Source organism: Lipotes vexillifer, unplaced genomic scaffold, assembly GCF_000442215.2.
Source record: "Lipotes vexillifer unplaced genomic scaffold, Lipotes_vexillifer_v1.1 scaffold791, whole genome shotgun sequence".
In the NCBI taxonomy this organism is placed as follows: Eukaryota; Metazoa; Chordata; class Mammalia; order Artiodactyla; family Lipotidae; genus Lipotes; species Lipotes vexillifer.
Genome location: NW_006793445.1, coordinates 404,994 through 418,020, shown reverse-complemented (window position 1 = coordinate 418,020; position 13,027 = coordinate 404,994). Strand labels below are relative to the sequence as shown.

The 13,027-nt window shown below is 61.0% G+C and overlaps 1 protein-coding gene across 1 annotated transcript in view; it reads left to right on the top strand.

Annotated features, from left to right (window-relative positions):
* TMEM255B (transmembrane protein 255B) overlaps positions 1-12,305 on the top strand; it is a 35,160-nt gene extending 22,855 nt beyond the window's left edge. The window contains exons 5-9 of the mRNA XM_007466355.1: positions 881-961; positions 2,696-2,781; positions 3,824-3,983; positions 7,097-7,240; positions 12,138-12,305. Of these exons, the coding sequence (XP_007466417.1) occupies positions 881-961; positions 2,696-2,781; positions 3,824-3,983; positions 7,097-7,240; positions 12,138-12,305 (639 nt within the window). The remainder of the gene's footprint in view (positions 1-880; positions 962-2,695; positions 2,782-3,823; positions 3,984-7,096; positions 7,241-12,137) is intronic.
* The last annotated feature ends 722 nt before the right edge of the window (positions 12,306-13,027 follow it).

Here is a 13,027-nt window from a genome sequence, read left to right as displayed (position 1 = left end):
AGGAATGCTTTGAGAAATATGACTGACAGAGTAAAAAATCTAAATAGAGTTATCGGGACCCGGACTCATAACTTACAGATTAGGCAGCTTCATGGCATTTCACGTGTGCCCTTGCTGTTCACTACCATGCAGATGATAAGCAGGTTTTAATTGTCAGTTTATTGGTCTCTCTCCTTCACTAATCCCCTAAGGGCAGGAACTTGTCTTACCCGGGTGCCCGTATGGTTTGGCACCATCTGCCCTATGAATGTCGGGGACAGACTCATGGATGGATAGTTGGATAGGCACATAGGTGAAGGTACTCTCTGGTGGTTGGTGAGTGGATGGGTGCATGGAGAGAGGGGGATGGATGGATGTGGATGGATGGATGGATGGAAGGAAGGACGGATGGATGCTTGGATGCATGGATGGAAGGATGGATGGAGGGATGGATACATAGATGAGTAAGTGATCAGGTGGATGATTGGCTGGTTGGATGGATGAGTAGATTAGGCTGAAACCCACCCTGCTCCCTCCCTCGTGGAAAAATTGCTGTGCTTTGAGGAAAAGAGGCAGGAGCCAGGGGGTCTCCTTGTTGAGACTGGTACGGGAGCACGACCACCTCCCTCAGCTGCCCTGTGTTGACCAATGGGCGGAGCTGTGTCCCCTGGCCGGCAGGGATGGGGCGCCTGCTTCCCTGCTTCCTGGCTGCAGGAGCCCAGCTGCTCTGGGATGAGCCCTGGTACCTCCTGCTCTTTGTACTCCGCCTGGGAGGGCTTCGTTGGCCTTGGCCTCTCTCCTTTGGGCTCAGAGCCTGCGGTGACAGGTCTGAAATCACCTCCGATCCCTCCTAATATGGGGGTAAAGCCGTCCCATTCCATCTGTGGTTCTTGGTCTCTAGGAGCCCAGGCCCCTCACCGCAGGAAGGTGCCAGTTTTACTCCAGTGGGGTCGGCTACCTGCACGACGTCTACCAGACGGAGGTAAGTGCCAGCGCTGGTCCCACTTGTTACCCTGTGTCCCTGGTCCAGATCTGACTGTTCTGGCCCCAGCACGCCCTCACGTCGTCCTCACCTGCGCCTGGTGAGGCGCTTCACTCCGGAGTCACAGCTGCCGACTGCCTTTGATGCAGCCCCGAATCCACCGGTCCAGTCTGTGCGGCTTTCACGATGAGCTTTTTATTGACGTAATTAGTGCACTAAAATCTAGGATGCTACCTTTACACTGGCCCCAAACTCGCCGGCTGTCCCTGAGCCGAGGATGTCTGCAGGGTGATTTCACTTCTGTTTCTAAGAGTGGCCGGCGTCTCCTCTTGGACCATCCCAGGTGGCTGCGTGGCTCCCTCTGTCCTGCCATCTCACTCAGCTCTGTGTAGATTTATCGGTTTCACTAAACATGGCCTCTGACTCTGTGCACAAATGTCAGGCAGGAGGCGCACAGGGCGGGCAGCAGACGCCGTGGCTGAGGCGGCGTGGCTGGCGGCGGGGGAGGAGGGGCCTCTGTTACTGTCCCTCAACAGGGGGCGGCACACCCCTTCTCCAAAGGCCCGGCCTGTGCTCCTGGACTTTGTCCCTGGCGGAGGGAGCCCTGGGGACTCGTCCTGTTCAGCGGGGGTCACCGGGCCCCCCAGGCCCTCGTGCTGCTCTGTCCTTCCTTCCTGCTCACCCTAGTGTGTTCCGAGCGGTACTGGGCTCACAGAGGTGACACCTCCCAGGAGGGAGGGACACCTCCCAGCAGGGGGCACCTCGGGTCAGTATCAGGGTTAGGTCTCGCGACCTCCAGCTCGCCGTCCTGTGGCTCCGACCTTCCCGTGTGCTGGCTGCCAGGCTCAGAGCCCGGCGGTGCCCTGACTGCTCCCCTGCCCCCTCGCTGAGCCCTGGTTCTCACCTGTCGGGCTGTCCGCCCAGCCCCCTTGCAGGCCTGAGTCATACGGACTCACTTCCATGGCTCCCAGCAGCCTGTCTCTGGTCTCTGCCCCGTCGGGACTGCTTTCCCAGATTAATCTTTCTAGGACCCCTGCTCAAGCCCTCCCACTCCTGATGTGGGTGGCTTTCGGGAGTTACCCACAGAACCCTGAAAGAAAGGCTACATGCCCAAGGGTGGCTTGAGGTGCCGCTAAAGGGGCCGGGGGGACCTCTGGGCTCAGGCCCTGCCCCCGACCTGCCCCGGGCGCTTGGCCTCTCAGGCGACCCCAAGCCTGCTCAAGCGTCTGCCCTCACTCGCGCACGGCCCTCCCCCCAAGGCCCTCTCCGCAGGGTCCCCGTCCTCTCTGTGCAGCCGGGTGGTCTCTGCCCCACTTACCTTCCACATGGGGGTGGTTAAAAAGCGCCGGGGGAAGGAGGGGAGGCCTCCGTGTGACCTGGGGAAGGGCTGGCTTGGTCAGACTGGGCGGCCGGGAGCTGTCCTCTGGGAGGTCAGGAAGGGGCTCCCACCTGAGGGGTCCCCACCTGCAGGCTCCTGGGGACTCCCCCCTCCCTCACCTCGTCCAGCGAGCTTTGGCCGCCTGGTCCTCTACCTCTGCCTGCAGGGAGGGCCCTGTCGCCCCCCAGCCCTGCTGCACCTGGACTGGGGGGAGGAAGGGGCAGGTCAAGAAACATGGGCTCAGGGGAGGCAGCTGCCTGGCTGATGGGGCAGAGTGGTGGGTCCTTACCCCCAGGGAGGCCCCTGCCCGCTCTGGGCTGAGGACAGGGGCACCTGACCAGACTCTCTGCTCACAGGTCACCTGCCACTCCCTGAACGGTAGGTGCCAGCTGAAGGTGAGGAGTAACACCTGCTACTGCTGCGACCTCTACGACTGCCACAGGTGAGTGGTGGGGAGCCCGACAGCCGCGAGCCCCACGTCCCTGGACTTACCCGCCCCGCTCTGCATCCCCGTCCTTGCATGCTGCACCCACATCTCATTCAGCCCTCACACATCCTTGTGAGGCCAGGGCATGGGCTCCGTTCCACAGATGAGAAGACCGAGGCTCAGGGCTGCCGGGAGGTGGGGGGCAGGGGAGGCCTCTCGGGGAGCCCTGTCCTGCTGTGGGCTGTGACCGGCACAGGTGACCCGTTTCTTCCTCCCCGGGTGCTGGTTCCCTCAGGGCCTCCACCCCGGAAGGCCGAGACCCTGTCTCTGCCTGCTGGTCTCTCCGGTCTGGGGACGGGGGGCGGCGGTTTGCCCTGTGTCCTCCCCCGTCCCATGGGGCCGAGAAGAGCTGCTCTATTCAGTCTGTCCAGCTTTTCACCTGTCGTTTGGACCAGTGCAAGGTCCCAGCTCTTTGGGAATCAGAACCCTCCCCACATTGCCTTTTAAATTTTGTGTTAATAGCTTGAATACCTACATTAAAGCCAACAGGGAGTTTAGTGCTTGCTTCTTGGAGACCCCTCCCTGAACTGTTGAAAACCCCAGGGGTGTAGGCTGCAACACCCTTCCCCCAGAGCAGGAATTCACCCCGTTTCCAACCCGAGGCTGTGGTCCAGAGCCGGCACAGACCACGACCACGGGGACCAGGCCACGGGGCCAAGACGAACCCCCTCTGAGGCTCACCCCTCTGTGCTCTCTGCCAGGGCAGCCAGCAGCCGCTAAGCCTTGCTGGCTCCGAGGGTGACCGGGCTGGTGCTCTGTCTGCTGGGGCCCCTGTTTGGGGCAGGCTGTCCTGCTCAGAGACCTGGGCCCCCTCCCAGGTGGATTCTGGGCTCCCTGGGACAGCCCTGCCCCCAGGGCCTGCCTCCACCACCTGAGGGCCTGGGCCCTCCCAGCAGAGCCCCCGGCCCATCAGTACGCGGAGCATCTGCCCCGCTGGCTCAGGCGGCTACGTGGCCCCCCTGCAGCCGTGGGTGACGCTGAGCCCCTCCCTGCACAGCACCGAGCACCCGCCCACTTACTACGAGTTCGTGGGCGTCCGCGGCTGCCAGGACGTGCTCCACCTATATCGGCTGCTCTGGGCCTCGGCGGCGCTGAACGTCCTAGGCCTGTTCCTGGGCGTCGTCACCGCGGCCGTCCTGGGGGCCTTCAAGGACATGGTGAGTAGCGCCCGCCGTGCACTGGGCAGACTCAGCGATGGGGATATGGGCTCGTGGAGCCGCCAGCCGTGCTGACCGCAGCCTGGGGGCACTTCAGTCCCTCCTCCCCGAGGCCCGCACCACCTGAGCCGGTCCAGGGAGCGCGAGTTCAGCGGCAGAGAGGGGCACCGAGCCTGGCGCCTGACGGCCGCGTCCATCCCTTGGTGGCCCGCTGAGCACGGAACCCCAGCGCCTCCGATCCGGTAGATCTGGGGCTCAGGCCCATGCTTCCCGAAGTCAGGTGACTCCAAAGTGAGCCCCCAAGAACGTGCTTCAGCATCTGGGCGGCCCTGGGCAGGGACCGCGCTGCAGGACCCGTGCCTGAGGTCACCCTGCAAGTCTCTCCGTGGGCAGCGTCCTCTCCAGGGGACTGGCTGTTCCAAGCCATGTTCTCGCGCGGGGCCCAGATGGCACCTCCCGCGACCTGACACTTCATCTGTGGAGGTGCCGCACAGGAGGCCACAAACGCCAGGAAGAGCTCACAACCGCCCACAGACGAGCAGCCACCCGCCCATCGCCCAGTTTTAATGAGGAGGCAGTGCAAATGCACGTGCAAACAACCCCTGCAGGCCAGACCCCATCCACAGCCCACACTGCTGAGGGGTGGCTTGTTACCTCTGTCCCAGAGACTGTGGCCCTTGGCCACATTTCTCAGCCTCACCTGGAGCCTCCCGAGATCAGTGACATGTTTCCTGGAGGTTTCCTGACCCCAGACAAAGCCCGAGATACCACGGGAGACCCTGGTGACCCCCTGCCCCACTCCCACTCTGGGTGGTGCAGACGCAGGGCCCAGCTCCTGCTCAGTCGCAAGGTGTCTTTCCGTGCGCGCCCAACAAGCATCCTGCCCTTCAAGGACGAGGGCCGCCTGCCCCCGGGACACCTGGGGTCTGCAGGGCCCACAGTGCGGTCTGTGGGGTCCCTTGGTGGGGCTTTTCCTGCTGTGGCCAGGTCAGAGTTTTCTCTCTTGGCAGATTCTCAAGGAGAGCGAGGTTAGACTTGATGGCTACACAGAGTGTCTTGTTCGGGTCCTGTCCCTGGGAGCCCGGGTGGAGGCTGCTGGCTGTCCCCAGGGATGGCCGTCAGCCCAGCGGCTTTTCCAGAAGGGGCCCCTGTGCTCATGAGTTTATAATAAAACTGCTGGAGCTTCTCTTGGGAACGTAGCAACGCCCCAGAAAGGCCGCTTGTCATGCGGGACACAGAGTTACGTGTCAGTCCCGCTCTGGACGGTTTCCTCTCTTACACCCAGAGCTCAGGGGTATTGTAAGAAGCAAGCAAGGTGATTCCTTAAAATTTTACACCTACAAGTAGATGCTCTTGTAAGTTAATGGATCTTATAATTTAAGAATTATCTTAAGGAACGAAGACACGTCGCTAGCCACCCGAAGCTCTGGGCACTCAGGGCTCCGGAGGGCCGGTCACAGACGGCTCGTCCCGTGGGGTGCTGGGTGGGCGGGTGGGCAGAGCGTGGAGTCTTGGGTCTGCAGAGGGTCTCCCGAGGTGGGGTTGCCCTGGCAATGTGGCCACGCTTACAGCCCAGCCGGGGTAAGGAAGGGTCTGCGTTGGCCTCAGGTATGAGAGCTGCAGGTGGACAGTCCTGCTGGCCCAGCTAGGGTCTCCTTGCCGTCATGGGAGGCTCGGAGGTGAGAGGGTGCACGAGGGGTCAGGGAAAGACCAGGCAGTGCAGGCAGCTAAGGCCGGGGGAGGCGCCTAGCGTCCCCCGCAGAGTGGCCGTAGTTCCCGGAGTGAGGCCGCCTCTGGGAGACCCCTACACCTCCACCCCATCCTCCCCAGGCCCCGAAATGCTGAGCCAGGCCAGGCAGCTCCTCTCCAGCCCATGACGCCCTCTGGACCCTCGACCCACGACCCTCACCAGCCCCCTCAGTCTGGATCGCCTTAGCCAGGCCTCAGGCCCGAAACGCTCTCCGCAGCTCTGGGGCCCAGCTCCGGTGGTACCGGGCCATGTTGGGGCGCACATAGTCGGCCCTCAGCTGTGCTTGTTCGTGAATAAGGCATCAAGGCATCGAGGTGGCTGGGCTTGGGCCCCGTCTTGAGTTTTCCATCCTCTCTCTGTGCTTTCAAGCTGCCTGTTCACACCTCGGAGTTTAACTGACTCGCCGTGCAGACCAGAGCTCCTGGTAGGAAAGGACGGAGCACTGAGCCTGAGGCATGAAGGAAGCGCAACGGGCCTCTTTCCTGGGCTGCCTGTGTCCCGAGGGCAGGGGCAGTGAGGCAGCTCTGGGGGACTCTGCCCGCCCTGGCTGTCTCCTCTTGGGCGGAGCGCCTGGCGCACTCCTCTCTGCCCTCCCCCCTCCTCAGGACCCTGCTCTGGCACCTCCGGGGCTTTTGATGAGTTTTCAGATGCTCCGTCTGTGCTGCTGCCCGTGCTGTCACAGCCCCTCCCGGCTCTGCAGGGCCTGCCCCGTGGGTGTCAGGCGGGATCCAGGTTCTGGACTCTTAGGGAAGGATGCACCTCTGGTCTGGGAACTCCCGAGCCCCCCATCGGGAGTGGCTGGCCTGCCTCTGGAGAGGGGTCCGTCCTACGGCCCGTCCTCTCTGGGGGCGGGTGAGAATCAGGGCCCACGTTCTGTTTTCCTTTGGGGAACCAGAGCCTCCCATGAGCTAAGGAAGCCGGAGTTCGAGGAGTTTGGGAAGATCTGGTCTTGGCTGTGCTTCTCTAGAAATCCCTGTGGCCAGAGCCCTACCCCGGCCTGTGCCACCCGGAACCCCTGTGGGGATAGGGCCCTGCTGACTAGAGCCGGGGGCATCTTTGGAATCAGCGCCCCTCAGAGATGCCCATGACACATGCTCCTGGAGCAGACAGATGGGGTTTCCTCACTTTTCCCCAAAAAAACCCAAGAGAGCCTGGGCCTAGCTGGGCCTCTCGGCAGATCCCGGGACAAACAGGAAAAGGAAAAGCAAGAAGAAACCCAGCTTTTGGGCTTTAGTTCTGGTCAGAGAGAGGCTGGTGGGAGGACTCGGAATCTCTCCCCTGGGGACTCCGCCTTCCTGAGCAGCTGCCGGACGGGGCTCCCCAGAGCGGGGCTCGGCTGACACGTCTCCATCCTTTGTGGCAGGTCCCGCTGTCCCAGCTGGCCTACGGCCCGTCCACAGCGCCTCAGGCCCTCTACAACCCTGCCCAGCAGATCCTGGCCTCCACGGGCTTCTGCCCGGTGCCCCCGGCTGTCCCCACCTGCTCATCGTACCCACTGCCCCTGCAGGTAGGCCGAGCGTCCCCGGGCCGGACGGTGCTCACGTCCCAGGCAGCTGTCATCCAGGGAGTGCAGCTTGGGTGGGACACGGGGGTGAGGGGCTTGGGTTGAAGGAAAAGGGGGGGTGTCTATGGCTCCCCCTCCCGATTTAGACAATGGGATGATGCAGCTGGTGTGGATCAGCAAAGGGGGTGGGACGACTGAGGGATGTGGCTGGTGACCCCAGGCCCTGCACAGGACGTTCGGCATCCCCGGGGGCATTTGGGGCATCCTTTGCTCCGTGTGGCCCTGGTGACCCAGCCAGCCACGTCTTTCGGGGCCTTGAGATTTTCTGACCCCTGACCAGGTCCCACAGGAGTTGGCTGCAGTTTCCTGGCCAGAGCAGCCGGGGATGTGCCAGCTGCCGGGCCCCTGTGACAGGGCAGAGTCACTGAGTAGAGCCGAGGGCTTGCCAGCGCTCACGAAAGCGGCAAGTGCACAGGCTTCACCCTAGTACAACTCTGGTGGCCTTGGGGCTGCTGTGGAAGGGGGCACGCGGGGGTGAAGCCTGTTCATAGAGCAGTGTCCCGCCCGACCAGCTGCCACTGTGGTGACCAGGACGTCCCCAGATGTTGCCCTGTGTCCTCGGGGGGCAGAGGTGAGCACCTCTGGCCAGGACAGCCTGTCGGCCTCTGTTTTGGCGGGGGTGGGGCGGTGGCCTTGGCACGTTCTCTGGTCTGTGTCAATGACAGCAGCCCCTGAGCAGTTCTGGGAAGTTTGCGGGGTCAAGGTACCAGAGGGGCTGCATCTGTGTGTGTGGGCAGGTGGGGTGCTGAGACCCCGGACGTTTGCTGTGAGGTCACACATCTTCATCTGCTGCTTGGGGTCCCAGCGCCCGAGGAGTGATGTTGACGGGGCATGAGAACTTTTCAGGGCCAGCGGCTGTTTAGGACAGGTGTATGTATCCACCAGCTCAGGGACAGAGGCGGTGGCCAGACTTGAGGAGGGGCTGAGGGGAGCGTGGTGCCTGTCTCCACAGCCCCTTATGGCTCAGAGGAACCCGCAGACTCGGCCCGGCTGGCTGCCCAGGGCTGTGGCACAAGCCCAGCCAGCGAGGTCCGCGGTGGCCTCCCCAGGCCCAACAGCTCATGGGGCTGGAAGCGGGTGTGCGGGTCTCTGGGCCCCGGGGTGCAGCGGGTGTGGCGAGCTGAGAAAGCCTGCAGCCTCGTCCTGCCTGGGGCAGGCCCGCTGGGTGGGGATTCAGGGGCCACTCTACCTCCCCGTGGAGGCACAAGTCCGTCCTCTCCGCGCCTGGCTCCTTCCGCTTGCCGTGAATGTGAAGCTGGTGGCTGTGCGCCCAGGGCTCCGGGGGCCTTGGAATTCCCATACGAGGCTGTGCCACGGTGGCCTGGCCTGAGGGCGGTGCCACGTCTGTCTCCGAGGAGTGGTGGCCCACGGGCTGTGCCATGGGAGGCCTCCTCCTGCCGATGAGCGGCAACCCCTTAGCCGTCCCACCAGTCCCGAGCAGGTGCCCTGGGCGCACGGGGACCCACAGGCTGAGTCCTGCGTCAGGGAGGGGCCTGGCTCGAGAGTCCTCCCATTTCTAAGACATGAAAAGGAATTATCCAAGCGTCAGGCAATGAGCTGGCTGCCAGTAACCCCCGGTGGCGTCACTTCTCACGGCGGGTACACCAACTTCCCTGACACCCAGGTGGCCGTCCTTGGCGGCCCTCGTCTTCCCTGGGAACGTCACCTGCATCCCACCTCCGGGCCATCCTCCCTGGTCCCCATCACGGGAAGGACCACATCATCTGGGCATGGCCTGTGTCCTGGGCTGTGCTCTGCCTCTCATCTGCTTAGTTTGCTGAACCCAGAACGTGAGACCACAGCTGGAGGGAGGGCCGGACCCATGGCTGGTTGGCCACCTGTGGTCTCAAACACCAGCTTGGAAATGCATGGATGCTGAGGAATGGGCGTGCTCCGCGGGCCACTGTCTCCTGTCTTCCCAGCGTCCACCCCGAGACCCCACAGTCACGCCCGCACACGGGGACTCCAGGCAGCTCTGGGACGTGGCTAGGGGGCAGAGATGATCCCCGCAGGGCCCTTCCTCCTGGCTGAGCCCCGGCGTTTGGCTGGTTTGGCACCAGCCTCCCGCAAGCTTGGCCTCAGGGAGGACCTCGGGAGGACAGCACCTCATCCGGTGCCTGCTGCTCTGGGTCCTGACCTGAGGCACTGGCAGGTGTCCTGCTTCTGTTCCCCCAGGAGACAGGGCTGCAGGGTGCGGGCACGGTCTCCCCTCCTTACCGCTGGTGCTGGAGAACACATGGCTCTCTTCCGGTGTCGTATTCCAGCCTCACCCACCTTCGGGCCTCTGGCTCATCACAAACAGCAGATGCTCCCAATTCTCCCTCCCACAGGAGGCCTGGGCTCCCTCCACAAGGGCCTAATCAGCTTTTATCCCCAGCACATGTAGGAGCGTAATTACATACACGTCAATAATCAGATTTTGAGGAGATGGCAAATCAATGATGCTTATGTGTCTCGTCAGGAGGGAAACGACAGATTGATGTTTCTGACTTCCCATCGGAGGAGGAAAGGGATACTGCAAGTGTCCTGTCCAGTCATTAGCAGCAGAAAACACTCCCGCATAATAGAGAGAGTGAGCAGCTCTTGGGGGCTGTTTGGAGCAGTTGGTCAAAAGAACAATCGCCTTCGGGCTCCCCTGGTGGCGCAGTGGTTGAGAGTCCGCCTGCCGATGCAGGGGACGCGGGTTTGTGCCCCGGTCCGGGAGGATCCCACGTGCCATGGAGCGGCTGGGCCCGTGAGCCATGGCCGCTGAGCCTGCACGTCCGGAGCCTGTGCTCCGCAATGGGAGAGGCCACAACAGTGAGAGGCCTGCGTACCGCAAAAAAAAAAAAAGAACAATCGCCTTTGAAGAAAACCCACCTTCCTTATTCCTGGGGCCACCTGGTCAGGAAGTGCAGGGACAAGGACACGCCAAGGATTAACTCACATCCTGTAACTAAGGACCTCGCATCCTGTAACTAAGGACCTCGCATCCTGTAACTAAGAGGCTTTTTGTCTGCCCCGCGATGGGATTGCCTGTGTGGACAGAGCCTAGTTTCCTCCGTGATTCCTGGTGGTTTGCTCTGTGGCTCTTGGTGGTTTTCTCTGTGGTCTGTGGTGGTTTACTCCGTGGTTCCTGGTTGTTTGCTATGTGGTTCCTGATGGTTTGCTCTGTGGTCTGTGGTGGTTTACTCCGTGGTCCGTGGTGGTTTACTCTGTGGCTCCTGGTAGTTTGCTATGTGGTTCCTGATGGTTTGCTCTGTGGTATGTGGTGGTTAACTCTGTGGTTCCTGGTGGTTTTCTCTGTGGTCCGTGGTGGTTTACTCTGTGGTCTGTGGTGGTTTGCTCTGTGGTTCCCGGTGGTTTACTCTGTGGTTCCTGGTGGTTTACCCTGTGGTTCCTGGTGGTTTACTCTGTGGTTCCTGGTGGTTTACTCTGTAATCCTTGCTGGTTTGCCATGTATTTCCAGCTGGCTCCTCTGTGGTTCCCACTGGTTTATTCCGTGGTCAGTGTGGTTTACTCCCTGGTTCTCTCAGCTGCTCATTTCTGGTAAAGAACTGACCACACACATGCCTGGTGGGAGCTGGGGACCCGCAGATCTGAAGGATGTTCTCTAGAGGTTTCATTTGTCCCCTGAGGTCAGAAAGAAGGGTGAGTTTGAGAGAAAGAAAGCAATGGAGGTGGGCAGGGACCCAAGGCCCTTGGATCCCTACAGCCCTGGCTTGTGAGGAAATTCTCTCTCAAAGCCTGAGGTCTGGGGTTCCTCCAGGGGGAGGGGGCAGGCAGGCTGGCATCCCTGGGCCCTGGGCACCTGCTGAGCAGAGAGCAAGGAACCACCTGGCCCCACTGAAGACGAGAGCCTGCACACACTCGCCTGTGTCCCATCACAGAAGGGGTTGCTTGCTTTATTTAATGTTGGTTTTAAGCAGGCATTTTTAACCTCTAGAAGTTAAAAAAAAAAAGAAAAGAAATTTAAGAGGTTGTTGGCAGGTGGAGGAAAACTGGAAATTTTATTAATTTAAAGTCTGTGGCATGCCCCAACATTCTCTTTGCAGAATCACTTTTTGCATCTATGTGTATTAGTGTGGGTTCTCCAGAGAAACAGAACTAATAGCATGTGTGCATATAGTAGACACAGGTAGAGATATATTTATAGAAAGAGATGATACAGATATAAATATATAGAGGGAGAGAGTCCAAAATCTGCATGGCAGTCCACAGGCTAGAGGTCCCAGGAAGAACAGATTTTGCAGTTTGAGTCTTGTCAGTTTGGAGGCAGAATTCCCTCTCCCACGGGCACCTCAATCTTTTCCTCTTCGACTGATTGGACGAGGCCCACCCACACCGGAGAGGGTGATCTGCTGGTGTACGTGTTCATCACGGCTACCAAACACCCTCAAAATGACATCCAGACAGTTTGAGCAAACATCTGGGCACCGTAGTCTAGCCAAGTTGATGCATAAAATTCACCATCACACTATGTGGAAAATGTTGATGTTCTTGGTTTTTTCTGTAAAATATGAAGTGTTGAGTAAACCCAGGGCCCCAGATGAGCTGGGCAGCCTCTTCCTTAGACAGCGTTTGCACGTCCATGCATCCCGGTGTCAGGCGGTCACCAGCCACCCTCCTGAATGTCAAGACCTGAATGTCAATGTGCCCACAGGCGAGAAGGGGGCCCAGTGGGGCTGAATCGGGGCCTTCCTGCAGCCCCCTGGGAATGCACGCTGATCAGGGAGCGGTTCCCACCAGGAGGGCCTGGGTCTGGGGGTTCGGGCCAGGGTGGGCTCTGAGGGGCGCCAGTGGCTCTGGGCACGTCCCCGGGCTCCCGTCGGCTGAGGAGGCTTTTTCTGTTTGGTTGCAGCCCCCTGGTGGCTTCCCGGCCTCACCTGGCTCCGACCTCTCTCTGTCCGAGGATGTGCAGCCTCCGTCCCAGCCCGGCTCCAGCTGCCGGCCCCCCCCGAATGCCCCCCCCATCTTCGCCCTCACCCACTTCCTCCCCAGGGAGAAGCCTCCCCCCTACGCACCGTGATGCAGAGGGTGGAGACTGAAAACTAGTTTTTGGCTTGTTAGAAAACAGAGCAGCTTCTATGAACCCTGCTTCTGCGGCCAACCTCCTGGAGATGCCCAAGCCCTCCTCCCCTACCTGGGCACATCTGAGCAAGGAGAGGCCGGACCGTGGCGGGGAGCCCTGGTGGCTGAGGCCACCTCACCCTGTGTGAAGCCACACACCAAGCCGTGCTAAAATGCCCGCCGGAGCTGCCTTGCTCTGGTGGCATCACTTACAAAACAGTTTCATTTTCCTCCTAATTCGTTATCACTATTATGATCAACGGGACTGCGGCAGGTGCCCCCGTGTGAGGACCACTTTCGAGCAAACGCACTGTGTTTGTATTTATATGTGTGTCCCCGGCGAGGGCTGGGTCGCCACCCTCAGCGCTGCACTCCTGGTCCCCATGCACTCGAGTGAAAACTTGTCCCAGCTCAAATATAAGTGCTGTTTCCAAGGCCTGCGAGTGGTCTGAGGTCTGCGTGTGCTCTGTTCCAATCGCGTCCCGCAGCTGCATGTGTCCTGTGTACGGGGTCCAGGCCCCCGACTGTCAGCCTTCATGGAGAATCCAGGGGAGCCTGGTCTGTTCTGCGGGACACCCCGTGTGGGCCCCCGCCCGCAGAGCAGGCGCCCCCAAGATGCAGCCTCTCTGCTGAGAGACCCCTGGAGGGGAGGCCCTCTGTGGCCCAGCAGCCACGGCCTGG